The sequence below is a fragment of the Podarcis vaucheri genome (genome assembly GCF_965113315.1).
Source record: "Podarcis vaucheri genome assembly, chromosome: 2".
NCBI classification, from domain to species: Eukaryota; Metazoa; Chordata; class Lepidosauria; order Squamata; family Lacertidae; genus Podarcis; species Podarcis vaucheri.
Window position 1 is genome coordinate 127,807,496 of NC_138760.1, and position 19,879 is coordinate 127,827,374.

At 45.8% G+C, this 19,879-nt stretch overlaps 1 protein-coding gene across 3 annotated transcripts; it reads right to left on the bottom strand.

The window, feature by feature from the left end:
- Positions 1 to 347: 347 nt before the first annotated feature.
- On the bottom strand, positions 348 to 19,788 carry LOC309527362 (uncharacterized protein). 3 transcript variants are annotated; one of them, XM_082214150.1, is made up of 6 exons: positions 11,656 to 11,760; positions 7,607 to 8,092; positions 7,340 to 7,418; positions 6,753 to 6,838; positions 3,681 to 3,807; positions 348 to 3,115 (listed from the first exon to the last, which is right to left on the bottom strand). In XM_082214150.1, the coding sequence occupies exons 2-6, from the start codon at positions 8,000 to 8,002 to the stop codon at positions 2,181 to 2,183; spliced, it is 1,623 nt and encodes a 540-aa protein (XP_082070276.1). In that variant the 5' UTR covers positions 8,003 to 8,092; positions 11,656 to 11,760; the 3' UTR covers positions 348 to 2,180. The 3 variants fall into 3 exon arrangements, with proteins under 3 accessions (XP_082070276.1, XP_082070275.1, XP_082070274.1); XM_082214149.1 differs by lacking the exon at positions 11,656 to 11,760 and adding an exon at positions 19,465 to 19,788 and having other exon boundaries at positions 350 to 3,115; positions 6,753 to 6,835; positions 7,337 to 7,418; XM_082214148.1 differs by having other exon boundaries at positions 351 to 3,115; positions 6,753 to 6,835; positions 7,337 to 7,418.
- Between the last annotated feature and the right edge of the window lie 91 nt (positions 19,789 to 19,879).

Consider the following 19,879-nt stretch of genomic DNA (forward strand, 5'->3'; position numbering starts at 1 on the left):
TACACGCTGAGGTCTTGCTTTCTATTTTGCATTTTTGTTTTTGCGGCTCTTTTTTGTGTGTGTCTGTGTGGAACCCAGTTCAGCTGCTGATTGATTGTGTGACTGCAGTACATTGTTTATTGCTTTCATTTTATGGATCAGTGGTCTTGTTAGATAGTAAAATTCATGTTAAATTGCTGCTTTAGGGGTTGTTTTTAACAGTCTGGAATGGATTAATCCATTTTGCATTACTTTCTATGGGAAAGTGCCCCTTGGTTTTGGAACGCTTTGGTTTTGGAACGGACTTCCATAACGGATTAAGTTTGAGAACCAAGTTACCACTGTACTGCTAATTGCTATCAAGTCTTGCTTCATTTCATCTTGGGAGACAGGAAGTCTGGTCTTTAAATTAATCTCAAAAACTATAGTAAGGGCCAAAGCGAGAGGGCGATTCCAGCATGCTTCAGTGCTTCTGCCAACTCCCAAATCCAGCTGTGATCCAAATAACAGGTTGCATTGAGCTGCTATGCTTACAGCAGGCAACAGGCATACAGAGCCAAAGAAAGCAGTATTTATTTATTTTTACACTTTGGTTGCAAAAGAAGTCCCTATTGCAAGTGTTCAGAAAAACAAAACAAAACAGGTTTCTAAGCCTTTCCCCTATACACACATTGGAGTGGGTGGGTTTTATTTATTTATATGTAACAAAACTTTATATCCCACTGGATGGTAACAAAACCTCTTAGGCGGTTTACCAGAAGTGTCAAAGTTATCAATTAAAAAATGCTGAAAACAATCAAAAACATTTAAATTAAACAGCAAAGTTAAAACCGTAAAAATGTTAACATGAAGAATATAAGATTGAAACACATCAACATCCATGCACCTGGAAAGGTTTGCCTGAACAAACATACATTAAGCTGGCGCCGAAAAGAGTACAGCAAAACTGCCTGCCTGACATCAATAGGCAGAGAGGAATTTCAGTGAAGAATTGATCCTATCACAAGAACTCCAACTCGCTCTGCGAACAGGGATCATCAGGAATCTCTGGAGACCTCATTTTCTCCTCAGGATCCTTGGGAGCCGGGGGAGGGGTGACGCATGAGGGCATCACACCCCAGTATACCGTAACACTATTTACAACATCAACGTATTTTATAGTACATTTTATGTTACATTTGCATTCAATAATAGCTGAGGGGGAAGGTCCAAAAGGTGACAGATTGGTAGGCAGGTTACACATCTTGAGGAAGAAGAACAAGCCTTCTTGGTCATGTGAGACTCGACAATCTGTGGGGTGCAAGGCCTCAGGTGAAGAGGGTCACAAGGCCTTGACTGGAGACGTGGTCATTCAGCATGTTTTCAAAAATATGCCGACTGTTATAACTGACTGAATCTCAGTTAACACCAGGGAGGAAGTAGAACAGTATCAGCTGCCCAAGGAAAATATGCGAGACACTGACAAAAATGCCCCACTGGTGAAGATCTGGTGCTCTGTCCATGTGGCATGGAATAAGGCGTAAGATGCTGGCACTGGGTTGAGCCATGTTATTCAGAATCTTGGTTCAATCTAAGCCTTCTTCCATGTATCATAACAGGTGCAGATGATAACTGTAGTTGCTTGCTGTTGCACCCAACCACCTCTGAGGTATGATGAACAGAGGACTCTTTCTTCCTAATGGGAGTCCTTTCCTTTCCCTTCTCACAGAGGAAAACCTGAAACTTGTGGCTTTTCTGGCAGATGTCCTGTGTGTTCAGCAGACATGAGGAGGAGCCACAATCTGATGCTGAGGATGATGGTGGCGATCAGGAGCATCACAAATTCGCAACTTGGAGGCTTTTGAAGTACATGAATTGCTGGGCCAAAGAAAACCCCTGCGTTGATGGCTACCTCATCAGTGTTGCCGAATCTCTCTTTATCCTCTCTCCAGACATCCTTTATCCTCACATCTCCATGGTGTGAAGAAGGTATTCAATCCCTTGGCCAATGACTTGTACCTCACAGAGCTGTTGTTAGCCACTCTGAGTCCGGCTTCGGCTGGGGAGGGAGGGATATAAATAAATAATAATAATAATAATTAATAATTTGAAATGAAGTAATACTGGGCACTGAAAATGCAGTTCGTGGTTTTGAGAAACAGCAGCAACTTTTTCGCTCCACTGGCAAATGATGAGATCCTATTGCAATCCTCACCCATGTACTAAATAAAATCTCCTAAAAATAAATTTGTATACAGCCATTGATATGGTTTCTCCCCACTGTGAGTTCTTTGATGGGAAGTGAGATTGGAGCTCTGGCTGAAGCTCTTTCCGCATTCCACGCACTGATACGGCTTCTCGCCAGTATGGATTCTTTGGTGGGAAGTGAGACTTTCCTTCCGACTGAAACTTTTCCCACACTCTTGACACTGAAATGGTTTCTCCCCACGGTGAATACTTTGATGACTATGGAAGTTTGTGCTTGTATTAAAGCATTTCCCACATTCCAAGCATTGATATGGCTTCTCCCCACTATGAATTCTCTGATGTCGACGGAAGTTTGTGCTTGTATTAAAGCTCTTCCCACATTCCAAGCATTGATATGGTTTCTCCCCTGTATGAATTCTTTGGTGGGAAGTAAGACTTTCCTTCCAGGTGAAGCACTTTCCACATTCTAAGCACTGATACGGTTTCTTCCCACTATGAACTCTTTGATGGGAAGTGAGACTTCTCTTGGAATTGAAGCTATTTCCACACTCCAGGCATTTAAATGGTTCCTCCCCTCTGTGAATCCTTTCATGTAAAGTGAGATTTGAGTTTCGAGTGAAGCTCTTTCCACATTCCAAGCAGTAATATGGCTTCTCCTTGGTGTGGATTCTTTGATGGGACGTGAGGTGCGAGTTCCGACTGAAGCTCTTTCCGCATTCCAAGCACTGATAGGGTTTCTCTCCTGTATGGATTCTTTGATGGGAAGTGAGATTTGAGCTCTGGCTGAAGCTCTTTCCACATTCTGAGCATTGATATAATTTCTTCCCAGTGGGATTTATTTGATGGGAAGTGGAATGGAACCTCTGACTGAAGCCATCTCTACACTCCAAACGTTCATAAGGGATTTTGTTGTTGTCTCCCTTGTTCTTAATTTCCGATTTATCACCACCTGTAAATAAAGAGAGAAAAGGATCAGAGCATCAGGAAGAAATAGGCCCCCAAATTATTGAACAATGCTAATTAACATTTGTGATAGAAGAAGAACAGAAGGAAGTTCGATGTGAGGTCTTACTACAGGGTTCACTGCCTTTGTTGAATCACCACATATTTATGGGAACCTGAGATTCAAGAAACCTAGGATGGATACTGTTTGGCCCAGTCATGGTATCCACTCCATCTCCAATGTCAGTAGTCTCTTTGGCCAACCAGAAACTGACAGAAGCAAAAATAAAAAACAATAAACCTGACAGAATCTACTTCCAGCTCCCCTAACAACTCTGAAGCTTACATTTAAAAAGGCCTGGGCAGTTCAGACCAGGCTGATCATTGTTCAAAATGGCAAAACTGGAGAAAGATTATTCACAGTCAAAACAACAGATACTGTCCATTTAAGGTTATCTGTTGGGGTGTAGGAACCCAAGATGTGCAGTTGAGCTACATCAAAATATTGGAGGATCATCACAGATTGGTACTGAATTTCAAAAAAGAGATTATCATCCAACAGGGAGCCTTACTCAGAAAAGCCATGATCCCACAGTTTTCCTCCATGACTTCGTTATGCAGAGCTCTCTGGTCAGCATCCAGCAACGCCCACTCCTCATCTGTGAAATAAACTGCTACCTCTTCAAAGCAAACTGGACTCTAAAGAAAAAGAAAAATGTTCTTCTCTTAGACAGCATAAATATTATTTACACATTTCTCTGTTGTTTTCCGCCTGTTAACTGTTTGTTGTTGACAGAATATGCGCAGCTTGCAGACTTAACATACAGAATAAGACAAGAAGAACATATGTTTGGAGAAGATTGGAAAACGTTTATTGAATATATGGGAAATAATTGTTTACACCTGAAAACGCTGGCAGCATTAAGATAAATTCAACAGTGTAAATAAGCTTTGATGGATGCAATAATGGAATACCGAATGGTATAGTTTTTGTAAAATATGCAGGGATTTATGATATGTGATATGAACCATGGAAAGACTACAAGGGAAGTCATTGATATCTTAAAGGTAAAGGACCACTGACAGTTAAGTCCAGTCACGAATGACTCTGGGGTTGTGGTGCTCATCTTGCTTTACTGGCCGAGGGAGCCGACGTTTGTCTGCAGACAATTTTTCTGGGTCATGTGGCCAGCATGACTAAGCTGCTTCTGGTGAAACCAGAGCAGTGCACGGAAATGCCATTTACCTTCCTGCCGGAGCGGTACCTGTTTATCTACTTGCTCTTTGATGTGCTTAAGGATGTAAAAATGAGTATTTAAAATTGTAAAACAGAAATTTTTATTAAAACAACAAATTATATATATATATATATATATATATATATATATATATATATATATGCAGGTTTTGGTGTCTTCGGGTGTCTTCCCGTGTAAGAGTCGGGGTGTCTGTGCGACGTTTCGACGAGGTCTCACTCGTCATCTTCAGGCTGGTGCTTTCGGCTTCTTGTTACTGGAACAGAGCAGAATCTGGTGTTTGAGTTCCTATAAATACTGTTGAGGGGTGTGGTGTATAGCCTCCAACGTTCTGGGCAGAGAGGAAGTTCCTAGATTAGTGTGCCTCTTCTTCTTTTGTTCCTTAATTACTTGATTTTAATTACTTAAAAAAAAAAAAATAGCCAATATCCTCAGAAACCCAAAAGACAAAATCCAGCCGGAAAACCAAGGGGTCTATGAAATACCCTGCAAAGTCTGCCCAGCCACGTACATTGGACAAACAAACAGACGAATAAATGCACGTATCGCAGAACACAAGAATGCCGTCAAAAAAGAAGAAAAAACTTCCTCTCTTTTCCAACACATGAAAGAAACAGGACAGGAAATTAATTTTGCAGATTCCAAATTGCTCTTTAACATGGAACATCACCACAAGAGAATAATCATGGAAGCCATCGAGATAGAGAAACACCCTCACAACATGAACAAGCGTGACGACACGTCCCGCCTGCCAGACATCTGGAAATTAGCCCTCCCCACAAAAACCGACACCAGAACCAGAGGCACACAGAACGCCGTCACCAATCAACTACACCAGACCCAAACCCAGACCCTCTCCACAGACATATTACAGACTCCATCCAGTAGCCAAACTATAGTGGCACCTCCGGATGCTGCACCCCCCTGCAATCCCTACACAGATCTGGCTGGCACAAGGCACAAAACCACAGCTCGCCCCTATACACGAAGCCAAGCCAGAGCACAACTAAATGCAGCACAGCCATCTTCTCAGAAAAACTCTTCACAAGCTCAAGAGGTCAAGACACAAAAGCTTTAGCAACTAATCCTCACTTAATGACCCACCCAGTGGTATCCAGAATATCACTCATGAAATCACTCAAGATATCCCTCAAGTAATTAAGGAACAAAAGAAGAAGAGGCACACTAATCTAGGAACTTCCTCTCTGCCCAGAACGTTGGAGGCTATACACCACACCCCTCAACAGTATTTATAGGAACTCAAACACCAGATTCTGCTCTGTTCCAGTAACAAGAAGCCGAAAGCACCAGCCTGAAGATGACGAGTGAGACCTCGTCGAAACGTCGCACAGACACCCCGACTCTTACACGGGAAGACACCCGAAGACACCAAAACCTGCATTCCTGTACCCGTGAAAATCTACGAAAGCATATATATATATATATATATATATATATATATGCAGGTTTTGGTGTCTTCGGGTGTCTTCCCGTGTAAGAGTCGGGGTGTCTGTGCGACGTTTCGACGAGGTCTCACTCGTCATCTTCAGGCTGGTGTTTTCGGCTTCTGTTCCAGTAACTAGAAGCCGAAAACACCAGCCTGAAGATGACGAGTGAGACCTCGTCGAAACGTCGCACAGACACCCCGACTCTTACACGGGAAGACACCCGAAGACACCAAAACCTGCATTCCTGTACCCGTGAAAATCTACGAAAGCATATATATATATATATATATATATATATATATATATATATATATAGTTTGTTGTTTTAATGGAATTGTTTTGCTGCACATTTTAATTATGCGTGCTTATTTTAATGTTTTAATGAGATTTTTTTGTTGTGCATTTTAATGGTGGGCATTAATCATTGTATAAATGGGTGGAACTCAACAGTCTGCTTTCCAAATCATTCTGTCTGCGTGGGCATTCAAGTTCGCAAGATGGAAGGATCCCCTCTCCACTCTCTCCAAGTGCCTTTTTTGGGGGGGGGATGCCCGAAAGCCAACTTCAAGGGGCATAAGGGGGGGCGGCGGCGGAAGGAAATGGCGAAAGTCCTATGGTGCAACTGATGGGGTGGTTAGGTGAATCCTGGCCACTGTTTGCTGTGGTTTGCAAACTACTTAGAAGCCTATTTTAGTATTAAACGATGAATATATAAATAAAACTCCAAGTCCCGATAAATGATACTAATGATATTCAGAAGGCTAGTTAAGGTGAGGCGGCTTTTATTCTTAGCACATAAACCTTATTGAATAGCTTTTCCAGCTTTTGTTAAGGGCAGCTTTGACAGAACCAAAGAGGAGGAGAGAAATTCGTTCGAGCCCAGAGGCACCCAACTGCACCTCTCTTCAGCCTCTTTCCCCACAATGCTCCTTTCTCTTACCTGACCTGGTTCCACAGCCGCTGCTTCCCCTCGGCCACCATGAAATGATGGATGAGGAGGTCTTGCTGGCATCATTCTGTCACCTGCGAGAGACAAAGGTAATTTGGGAAGCCATTCTCTTAGAGGTTAAGCAGAGCATCTCTAAGTACAGGTGGGCCTTCAAAACGGTCTCACCTGCTGACTGCATGTGCATGTTTACACCCATTTTATACTTTAGTTGTGTAAAAATACATCTCTCCTCCCTTGGGCTTTTGGACCCAAGTGTAAAATTAATTTTATAATGAATGATTTTAGAGTGTTGTTTATGCTATACTTTTATACTGTTTTATTGTTGTTAGCCGCCCTGAGCCCGGCTTCGGTTGGGGAGGGCGGGATATAAATAAAAATTTATTATTATTATTATTATTATTAAAAGACCATAGCTGTCAACGTTTACCTTTTTTTTAAGGGAAATTCCCTTATTCCGAATAGGATTCCTCGCAAGAAAAGGGAAAAGTTGACAGCTATGAAAAGGACTCACAGATTAGTTTCAAAATCAACAGGATGTGACCAAACGGAGAGAGAAAAAAAGGATTCATCCTTACCCAGTGGCCTTTCTCTGGTTTCCAACTGAGTCTTCTTCGCCTCAGAGTAGCCAGTGCCCATTTCTGCAAATAGATCCTTTTTCTGTAAGAGCAACAAAGATCCAAAACAGAGAATGGGGAGAAGAATTAGAAAAACAACGGCAGAGGTAAAAACTTTAAGGGTATCGGGATGCTTTTCAAAAAAGGGATGGGGAATTAGTAGAGAATTTTGGGAGATTCTCCCTCATGTTCTGAGCCCCTTGGGATCATCCAGAGGAAAGTCCCTCTCACCTGCTGCTCAGCCTGACTCAGGAGGAAACCTTCGGCCAGGGCCACCGCCTGGGAACTGGTCTCCGCTCCACATTCCCTCACCCAGCTCTCCATCTCCGGTGGAAGGATAGCCAAGAACTGCTCCAAGATCACCAGGTCCAGCATCTGAGCTTTCGTGTGCCTTTCTGGCTTCAGCCACTGGCGGTAAAGGTGGTGGAGTCGGCTGCAAACGTCTCGGGGTCCCTCGGCCTCCTGGTAGCAGAACTGCCTGAACTGCTGGCTCTGGGCATTTGAGCTGGGGGTGTCCTCCTCACCTAGGATCTTCTGCACAGAGTTTTCCCAGAATCCCCCACTGCTCCCAGTTTGGATGGCATTGCCCCTTCCTGCTTCAGGGCCAGCTGAGTCTTGTTCATCCATCTGGGCTCTCAGGAAGCCTCCAAAGGATCTGAAGGAATCCCTTTGTCTTATGCCAAGTTCTGTCTGTCCTAATTTGAGGTGCTACCAAACCTACAGAGCAAATACACAATTCTGTTGTAAAACTTAAACACTATCAGGAGAAGCAAAATGTTCCCCGAGCAAGCATAGATGCACCTTGCTAGGAACCAGGGCTAGACTGCACCAGCCCAGACTCTGTGATTGTCAGTTGTTTTAAACTGGAAGCTGTCCAGTGTGGCTGGGGCAATGCAGTCAGATGGATGCCATAATAATAATAATGACGACAATGACAACAACACAACAACAACAAACAACGGGTCAGGTCCGCAATAACTCAAGGACCACCTCTTTCCATATGAACCTATCTTCTGAGGCCCTCCTTCGTGTGCCCCCTCCTCAAGAGGTTCAGAGGGCGGCAATGTGAGAACAGGGCCTTCTTTGCAGTGGCTCCCAGTCTGTGGAATGCTCTCCCCAGGGACGTTCGCCTTGCGCTTTCATTATACACCTTTCGGCACCAGGCAAAAGCGTTCCTTTTCAACCAGGCCTTTGGTTGACGCTATTTACACCCCATGCCCTTTTAAAATGTTTTGTTTTGGGGGTGGCTATTGGATTGTTGTTTTTGTTTTTATTTGGTATTTTGTTGTTTTAGATCTTGATTTTATTTTGTGAACCGCCCTGAGACCCCCGGGTATAGGGCGGTATATAAATTCAATAAATAGTAGTAGTAGTAATAATAATAATAATTAGTAGTAGTAGTAGTAGCGTTTTCATGTTGTAACTTGCCCATGGAAATTAGGGTGATGGGTGGTTTAATAATAATAATAATGACGATGATGTTACATCATTTAACCCCCAGCCATATATGCTTGAGGGTACTCCTGGAGCTAACATTGTCACCTGAAGCTCAGGTGTCCTATTAAAGGCGCTCACTTAGGTCCCAAATATCTGAAGACCCACCTCCTTCCCACAGACCATCTTGGGTGTTCAGGTTGGCAGAGAAGAAGAAGAAGAAGAAGAAGAGTTTGGACTTGATATCCTGCTTTATCACTACCCTAAGGAGTCTCAAAGCGGTTAACATTCTCCTTTCCCTTCCTCCCCCACAACAAACACTCTGTGGGGTGAATGGGGCTGAGAGACTTCAAAGAAGTGTGACTGGCCCAAGGTCACCCAGCAGCTGCAGGTGGAGGAGCGGAGACGCAAACCCGGTTCACCAGATTACGAGTCTACCGCTCTTAACCACTACACCACACTGGCCCCTCTTTGTAGTTTCACCACCCTCAAGAGTTTGAGGTGGTTGTGGTACAAGAGAGGGCATCCTTGCGGCGGTTCCTAGGTTAGGGAGTTCCTTCCCCAGAGGGACACGCCTGGCGCCTTCTCCTCTGACACCTGATCCATGTGCTTTCTGGACCCACCCTATTCCCGTGATTCTAATTTGTTCCAACTCTTTTAAATATACTGAATTCTAAACCTGTCCTGGGTAATAAATGTCGTAATAATAGCAACAGCAATAATCATGGGCGTAGTCAGGATTTACGGTAAATGTTGGAGGGGGCAGGACACCCACCTGCCATCATTCTCTGTCTGGATCTGCCTATCAGATTTGGAATGAAATGTCTTGGCAATAGTTGTTTTAAATTACTTTCTGTTGACCCCAAGTGTTCAGAAAAATCAGTCAAAAGCTTTCTACTATTAGTTAAGTGTTTTTATTTATTTACTTGATAGGGAGGGGCAGCTGCCCTCCCCTCAGGCCTACACCCATGGCAATAATAACAACCTCAACAACAATAACATAAAGCCACAAATGTGGGGGGAAATGCCTCAATAATACACACATAGAGCCTCAAGAAAGTGGGGTGCGGGAGCCTGTCGGAATTTGCAGGCTTCCCCCCACCCTTTGAGGTTTTGCATAACTAACCACACACACTTTACAGCAGGAGAGGAAGAAAACAAACCTTAAGAAAACAAATATACAGGCCTCGTCTGCACTATATATTTTAAAGAGTCATGGCATCCTCCAAAGGATCCTGGGCACCATATTTTAAGGATGCAGTGTGTTGCTAGGAGACACCCACCCAGATCCACACATGCATCCCAGTTACATGGCTGCCATCCCTAGAGTGGTTTAACAATCAACCCTTCTTGCCAGGGAACCCTGGGAATTGATGGGGTTAAAATAAAATAGGAATAAAGGTAAAGGGACCCCTGACATTATGTCCAGTCGTGACTGACTCTGGGGTTGCGGCGCTCATCTCGCTTTATTGGCCGAGGGAGCTGATGTTTGTCCGCAGACAGTTTTCCAGGTCATGTGGCCAGCATGACTAAGCCGCTTCTGGCGAACCAGAGCAGCGCACGGAAACGCAGTTTACCTTCCCGCTGGAGCGGTACCTATTTATCTACTTGCACTTTGACGTGCTTTCAAACTGCTAGGTTGGCAGAAGCTGGGACCAAGCAACAGGAGCTCACCCCATTGCGGGGATTCGAACTGCCAACCTTCTGATCCGCAAGCCCCAGGCTCTGTGGTTTAACCCACAGCGCTACCCACGTCCCACTAAATAGGGCATCCCTATTTTCACAGGAGAAATGTTGGAGGATATTATTATTTTCTCCACCCAGCAACTGCCGGTCAGAAGCACGGTTGCTGCCCATCTCCTGCAGCCGCGAGTTCCACAGTTCTGACTACGCACCGCAGCAGGGGAAAGCGCTTTCTTTCCTCAATTTCCCAACGGCCATTATTTCTTTTCCTCTCCATAGGTCAGGTATTCATTTTTTATTTAAAAAACGTGTATTCTATGCCCAAATGTTTCCGCCCGGCTACGACCTCTGCTACCGATGCGACTTATTCCCAAATGTGGTTTCAGTTACAGATAGGTAGCCGTGTTGGTCTGCCATAGTCAAAATAAAAAAAATCCTTCCAGTAGCACCTTAAAGACCAACTAAGTTAGTTCTTGGTATGAGCTTTCGTGTGCATGCACACTTCTTCAGATACACTGAAACAGAAGTTGCCAGATCCTTCTATATAGTGAGAAGGTGGGGAGGGGTATTACTCAGAAGGGTGGTGGGAATGGGAGATTGGCAGATAGCTGAGATGAGCCTGTTGACGACTCTTAACGACTGCAATAGGTTTTACAGGAAATTAAGAGTCGTCAACAGGCTCATCTCAGCTATCTGCCAATCACCCATTCCCACCACCCTTCTGAGTAATACCCCTCCCCACCTTCTCACTATATAGAAGGATCTGGCAACTTCTGTTTCAGTGTATCTGAAGAAGTGTGCATGCACACGAAAGCTCATACCAAGAACTAACTTAGTTGGTCTTTAAGGTGCTACTGGAAGGAATTTTTTTGTTTTGCCAAATGTGGTTTCTTTGCATTCCGTTCCCCCTCCTTAAAGACCCACCCCCTCCCCAAAGTGGCAAAGGGAGACTAGAGCTGCAGACCTATTGCAAACTCGCCCCCTCCCTGGCTTTGCAGAGAGGGAGGGGGGGACTTCTGCTCCCTGATTTGGGGGGGGTGGTGGCCGGGTGGCTGCCCCCCCAGCATTAGCTGAACACCCCCCCCATGCATGCTCCCCCTGCAGCCCTGGGACACCCCCTTTCTCCCCAATGCATGCTATGGAAGAAAGCCGAGAAGACTCACCAGATCCCTACGGCACTTCAGACACAAAAGCCGCCGCCAGCTCCCTTTGCATTCAGAGGGAGGTGCTTTTGCTCTGGAGGACTTCGCCCCCCCACTTTATTTCCCCGTCCTCTCTAGGAATCCAGCTCCCTTGTTTTTAACCCTTGGCAAGCCGAACGCACCAAGCTGACGCCTCTCTCCCTCTCTGCGCCAGGAGCCAAGGGGGCGCACTGCAGATGCCTAAATTTTGGGGGGATCCCCTTGACTGGGTTTCTGAGCTGTCCCCTCCCTTGGCCAGAAACAGCTTGCAGTAAAGTAGGCTCTGCAAGGACGTAGGAAGCCCCATCGTAGAATCATAGGCTTGTAGAGCTGAAAGGGAACCCCAAGGGTCATCCAGACCAACCCCCTGCAAAGCAGGTGCAATAAACAAAAATCTGCCCTTATTCCCTAATGGGGTGTCCAAGAGTCCTTTGTAGGTTCTCCATCGGTCGGAGAAAATAACAGAGGTCAACCAGAGAATACAGTAGTACCTTGGGTTAAGTATTTAATTCGTTCTGGAGGTCCGTACTTAACCTGAAACTTTTCTTAACCTGAAGCACCACTTTAGCTAATGGGACCTCCTGCTGCCGCCACGCTGCCGCCACGCAATTTCTGCTCTCATCCTGAAGCGAAGTTCTTAACCCAAGGTACTATTTCTGGGTTAGCGGAGTCTGTAACCTGAAGCGTATGTAACCCGAGGTACCACAGTACTGAGAAGCAAAGCAGCTCGTAAGCCGGATCTTTATTGAACTGTTGCAACAGGGTACTCCCCTCACACGCAGGAAAGGAGGACCCAGAACGAAGGTGTGCCTGCCCTTATATAGACATTTTAAATTCCCTGCCCTGGAGCTCCAGACCACCCGCCAGAAACATCATACCTACATCACAGAAAAGGTGATCTACAACAGAAATTTGAATGTTGTTGTTTTTCCTGTTTGCCAGGTTATCTGATAACGCCTTATCTGATCGCCTTTCCTGGTAGTCTGGCCATTTCTTTGAGACGGTGATTTCCCAATTCCTGAGACAATGGGAAGGTTCCCTCCTTGTAGAGAAAACATCTGGTCAGTTTGAGAGTCAAAATGGTTTCAGGGAGGTCTTCCTGTTCTGCTCCAGACATGTGGTCCACATGTACGTGCTTGGTCGGTACATTTATGAATATTTATTATAAACCTTCCAGCTGACAAGCTCTGTTCCAGTAACAAGAAGCCGAAAGCACCAGCCTGAAGATGACGAGTGAGACCTCGTCGAAACGTCGCACAGACACCCCGACTCTTACACGGGAAGACACCCGAAGACACCAAAACCTGCATTCCTGTACCCGTGAAAATCTACGAAAGCAAATATCTCACCTCTACGGGGAGGAAACCTTCCAGCTGACAAGAACCTACGAGAAACTAGAAATCCGAAGAGCCACCATCTTATGTGAACAAGAAGCCGAAAGCACCAGCCTGAAGATGACGAGTGAGACCTCGTCGAAACGTCGCACAGACACCCCGACTCTTACACGGGAAGACACCCGAAGACACCAAAACCTGCATTCCTGTACCCGTGAAAATCTACGAAAGCAAATATCTCACCTCTACGGGGAGGAAACCTTCCAGCTGACAAGAACCTACGAGAAACTAGAAATCCGAAGAGCCACCATCTTATGTGAACAAGAAGCCGAAAGCACCAGCCTGAAGATGACGAGTGAGACCTCGTCGAAACGTCGCACAGACACCCCGACTCTTACACGGGAAGACACCCGAAGACACCAAAACCTGCATTCCTGTACCCGTGAAAATCTACGAAAGCAAATATCTCACCTCTACGGGGAGGAAACCTTCCAGCTGACAAGAACCTACGAGAAACTAGAAATCCGAAGAGCCACCATCTTATGTGAACAAGAAGCCGAAAGCACCAGCCTGAAGATGACGAGTGAGACCTCGTCGAAACGTCGCACAGACACCCCGACTCTTACACGGGAAGACACCCGAAGACACCAAAACCTGCATTCCTGTACCCGTGAAAATCTACGAAAGCAAATATCTCACCTCTACGGGGAGGAAACCTTCCAGCTGACAAGAACCTACGAGAAACTAGAAATCCGAAGAGCCACCATCTTATGTGAACAAGAAGCCGAAAGCACCAGCCTGAAGATGACGAGTGAGACCTCGTCGAAACGTCGCACAGACACCCCGACTCTTACACGGGAAGACACCCGAAGACACCAAAACCTGCATTCCTGTACCCGTGAAAATCTACGAAAGCAAATATCTCACCTCTACGGGGAGGAAACCTTCCAGCTGACAAGAACCTACGAGAAACTAGAAATCCGAAGAGCCACCATCTTATGTGAACAAGAAGCCGAAAGCACCAGCCTGAAGATGACGAGTGAGACCTCGTCGAAACGTCGCACAGACACCCCGACTCTTACACGGGAAGACACCCGAAGACACCAAAACCTGCATTCCTGTACCCGTGAAAATCTACGAAAGCAAATATCTCACCTCTACGGGGAGGAAACCTTCCAGCTGACAAGAACCTACGAGAAACTAGAAATCCGAAGAGCCACCATCTTATGTGAACAAGAAGCCGAAAGCACCAGCCTGAAGATGACGAGTGAGACCTCGTCGAAACGTCGCACAGACACCCCGACTCTTACACGGGAAGACACCCGAAGACACCAAAACCTGCATTCCTGTACCCGTGAAAATCTACGAAAGCAAATATCTCACCTCTACGGGGAGGAAACCTTCCAGCTGACAAGAACCTACGAGAAACTAGAAATCCGAAGAGCCACCATCTTATGTGAACAAGAAGCCGAAAGCACCAGCCTGAAGATGACGAGTGAGACCTCGTCGAAACGTCGCACAGACACCCCGACTCTTACACGGGAAGACACCCGAAGACACCAAAACCTGCATTCCTGTACCCGTGAAAATCTACGAAAGCAAATATCTCACCTCTACGGGGAGGAAACCTTCCAGCTGACAAGAACCTACGAGAAACTAGAAATCCGAAGAGCCACCATCTTATGTGAACAAGAAGCCGAAAGCACCAGCCTGAAGATGACGAGTGAGACCTCGTCGAAACGTCGCACAGACACCCCGACTCTTACACGGGAAGACACCCGAAGACACCAAAACCTGCATTCCTGTACCCGTGAAAATCTACGAAAGCAAATATCTCACCTCTACGGGGAGGAAACCTTCCAGCTGACAAGAACCTACGAGAAACTAGAAATCCGAAGAGCCACCATCTTATGTGAACAAGAAGCCGAAAGCACCAGCCTGAAGATGACGAGTGAGACCTCGTCGAAACGTCGCACAGACACCCCGACTCTTACACGGGAAGACACCCGAAGACACCAAAACCTGCATTCCTGTACCCGTGAAAATCTACGAAAGCAAATATCTCACCTCTACGGGGAGGAAACCTTCCAGCTGACAAGAACCTACGAGAAACTAGAAATCCGAAGAGCCACCATCTTATGTGAACAAGAAGCCGAAAGCACCAGCCTGAAGATGACGAGTGAGACCTCGTCGAAACGTCGCACAGACACCCCGACTCTTACACGGGAAGACACCCGAAGACACCAAAACCTGCATTCCTGTACCCGTGAAAATCTACGAAAGCAAATATCTCACCTCTACGGGGAGGAAACCTTCCAGCTGACAAGAACCTACGAGAAACTAGAAATCCGAAGAGCCACCATCTTATGTGAACAAGAAGCCGAAAGCACCAGCCTGAAGATGACGAGTGAGACCTCGTCGAAACGTCGCACAGACACCCCGACTCTTACACGGGAAGACACCCGAAGACACCAAAACCTGCATTCCTGTACCCGTGAAAATCTACGAAAGCAAATATCTCACCTCTACGGGGAGGAAACCTTCCAGCTGACAAGAACCTACGAGAAACTAGAAATCCGAAGAGCCACCATCTTATGTGAACAAGAAGCCGAAAGCACCAGCCTGAAGATGACGAGTGAGACCTCGTCGAAACGTCGCACAGACACCCCGACTCTTACACGGGAAGACACCCGAAGACACCAAAACCTGCATTCCTGTACCCGTGAAAATCTACGAAAGCAAATATCTCACCTCTACGGGGAGGAAACCTTCCAGCTGACAAGAACCTACGAGAAACTAGAAATCCGAAGAGCCACCATCTTATGTGAACAAGAAGCCGAAAGCACCAGCCTGAAGATGACGAGTGAGACCTCGTCGAAACGTCGCACAGACACCCCGACTCTTACACGGGAAGACACCCGAAGACACCAAAACCTGCATTCCTGTACCCGTGAAAATCTACGAAAGCAAATATCTCACCTCTACGGGGAGGAAACCTTCCAGCTGACAAGAACCTACGAGAAACTAGAAATCCGAAGAGCCACCATCTTATGTGAACAAGAAGCCGAAAGCACCAGCCTGAAGATGACGAGTGAGACCTCGTCGAAACGTCGCACAGACACCCCGACTCTTACACGGGAAGACACCCGAAGACACCAAAACCTGCATTCCTGTACCCGTGAAAATCTACGAAAGCAAATATCTCACCTCTACGGGGAGGAAACCTTCCAGCTGACAAGAACCTACGAGAAACTAGAAATCCGAAGAGCCACCATCTTATGTGAACAAGAAGCCGAAAGCACCAGCCTGAAGATGACGAGTGAGACCTCGTCGAAACGTCGCACAGACACCCCGACTCTTACACGGGAAGACACCCGAAGACACCAAAACCTGCATTCCTGTACCCGTGAAAATCTACGAAAGCAAATATCTCACCTCTACGGGGAGGAAACCTTCCAGCTGACAAGAACCTACGAGAAACTAGAAATCCGAAGAGCCACCATCTTATGTGATCTCCTGTTCCTACGCAACTGCCGAGACAACAACTTAACTCCCACATGCTTCCAACTTAAATTCCACTCTAAAACCCCAGCTACCGAAAGGATCCTGAAACGAACTGAACTATCCCTAATCAGAAACGAAATACATAAGAAAAGATACCTACTAAACCAAACCAACAAAGATCTGCTCACTCTTCACCTCAAACTATGTAACAAAATCCACCCTGCACTCTGGGACAAATGCAAACAACTAGCCGTCTGGAGAGCTGAAACTGAGACCTCACATAAGACAGACAGACACACCAACAAACTCTACAAACTAGAGAAACGCCAGAAGCCCAGCCACCCTCCACAACAACCCATGAAACAAACAGTACATAACATATCAGACAGGATCCTCACCCCAACTGAAACCAAAGTACTCTCCAAAGGTTTCAACTTTGCAGTCGCCCCGAGACGCATCCCCACGGAAAACATCATATGCGGAGTCGAAGCTAGCCTGACCAAAATCGACCCAGATGAAGCCAATAAAATCAGACTTGAAGTCACCAACATCCTCTGCTCCAGCAAACCACCCAGAAGCAATTTACACAAAGAAGAACAGAAAGCACTCACCAACCTGAGGAAAGACAACAACATAATCATTCTCCCAGCAGACAAAGGCAACGCCACTGTTGTGATGAACACATCGGACTACCAAGCAAAACTATCAAATCTACTCCAAGACCCTACCTACCAACCTATAAAAACAGATCCCACCACCTATCTGGAAAAAACCACCAAATCCAAAATAAAAGCCTCTCCTATCAGTGAAGAAATCCAGCTAAGAATCATCCCCAGAGAAAAATCATCCAGATGCCCCAAACTCTACGGTCTCCCCAAGATACACAAAGAAGGAACACCACTCAGACCAATAGTCAGCTCCATAGGCTCACCTCTACAAAATCTCGCTAAATTTCTCGCTAAGCAACTTCAGCCCTATGCAGAATCCATCGCTTCACACGTTACTAACTCCTTCCAGTTCATAGAAACAATAAAGAAACAATACCTACATCCCGATGACCTACTTGTGAGCTTCGATGTTGTATCTCTCTTCACTCAAGTGCCCATTAATGAAGCCTTGACAGCCATTCAAAACAAATACAACCCCCCCAAATACATCCTGGACCTGACCAACCACTGCCTAACCAACACGTACTTCATCCACAATGGACAAAGATACAAACAGATAGAAGGAGCACCTATGGGATCACCCCTCTCACCGGTCATCGCAAATTTGTACATGGAACACTTTGAAACCAATGCTTTAGACAAGTCAGAACACAAACCCAAACTTTGGCTCAGATATGTTGACGACACCTTTGTAATTTGGCCACACGGGAAAGAAAAACTAGATAGCTTCCTCACACATCTCAACAGCCTACACCCCAAAATACAATTCACTATGGAAATAGAAGACAACAACCAACTCCCCTTTCTTGACGTCCTAATCTACAAAAAACCTGATGGCTCCCTAGGACACACTATCTACCGGAAAAAAACACACACCAACCGCTACTTACATGCACAATCACACCACCACCCTGCACAAATAAACTCCGTAGCCAAGACTCTCATCTCCAGAACCAAACGCCTGGCTGACAAAGACCACTTGACAACTGAGTTACAGAATCTCTCAAATGTGTTAATCGCCAATGGATACCAGAAAAACAGGGTTACGAAGCTAATCCAAAAAGAAACACCCCCCAAAAACCAAGACACAGAAGAAAACAATGGCATGGCCCTCCTTCCTTATATCAAGGGCACTACAGACAAAATCAGCAAAATCCTCCATAAACACAATATCAAAACAGCCTTCTGCACCAACCAAAAAATAGCCAATATCCTCAGAAACCCAAAAGACAAAATCCAGCTGGAAAACCAAGGGGTCTATGAAATACCCTGCAAAGTCTGCCCAGCCACGTACATTGGACAAACAAACAGACGAATAAATGCACGTATCGCAGAACACAAGAATGCCGTCAAAAAAGAAGAAAAAACTTCCTCTCTTTTCCAACACATGAAAGAAACAGGACACGAAATTAATTTTGCAGATTCCAAATTGCTCTTTAACATGGAACATCACCACAAGAGAATAATCATGGAAGCCATCGAGATAGAGAAACACCCTCACAACATGAACAAGCGTGACGACACGTCCCGCCTACCAGACATCTGGAAATTAGCCCTCCCCACAAAAACCGACACCAGAACCAGAGGCACACAGAACGCCGTCACCAATCAACCACACCAGACCCAAACCCAGACCCTCTCCACAGACATATTACAGACTCCATCCAGTAGCCAAACTATAGTGGCACCTCCGGATGCTGCACCCCCCTGCAATCCCTACACAGATCTGGCTGGCACAAGGCACAAAACCACAGCTCGCCCCTATACACGAAGCCAAGCCAGAGCACAACTAAATGCAGCACAGCCATCTTCTCAGAAAAACTCTTCACAAGCTCAAGAGGTCAAGACACGAAAGCTTTAGCAACTAATCTACACTTAATGACCCACCCAGTGATATTCAGAATATCACTCATGAAATCACCCAAGATATCCCTCAAGTAATTAAGGAACAAAAGAAGAAAAGGCACACTAATCTAGGAACTTCCTCTCTGCCCAGAACGTTGGAGGCTATACACCACACCCCTCAACAGTATTTATAGGAACTCAAACACCAGACTCTGCTCTGTTCCAGTAACAAGAAGCCGAAAGCACCAGCCTGAAGATGACGAGTGAGACCTCGTCGAAACGTCGCACAGACACCCCGACTCTTACACGGGAAGACACCCGAAGACACCAAAACCTGCACAAATATATATATGTATACACATATATATATATATATATATGTATACACACACACACACACAATTATATATATATATATATATATAGCCTCTGGAACTCACCGCCAGATGATTCCTTCTCCTCCTCCCAGGCACAGATGAAGCAACAAGCCTGGCCGGGGTCACCCCCAGAATTTGGTGTTGGCCAGGAAACGGACTGCACAAATCACCCCTTTCCCCCACCTTCTTCTCACCCCTTTCCCTTGCTCAGCACATGAAATAAATATTTGCAGCGAGGTCTTCTGGAGAGGCAGACCTTGCAAAGGAGTTTCGTGCTGTTGCTCAGGTTATATTACGGGGTGCGAGCGAAGGAACCCCAAAAGCCTTAGCCGGATCAAATGATTTGGAAACGGCGGTGGCTGCAGTCAGCGTTGAGTGGCAAGACAAAAATAAATAAATAAACCCACCCCAGGGTTAATGGGAGAGAGTCCGGATGCCTAGAAACGCAGCTAGGCAGCACCCACTTCCTGCCCCCCCA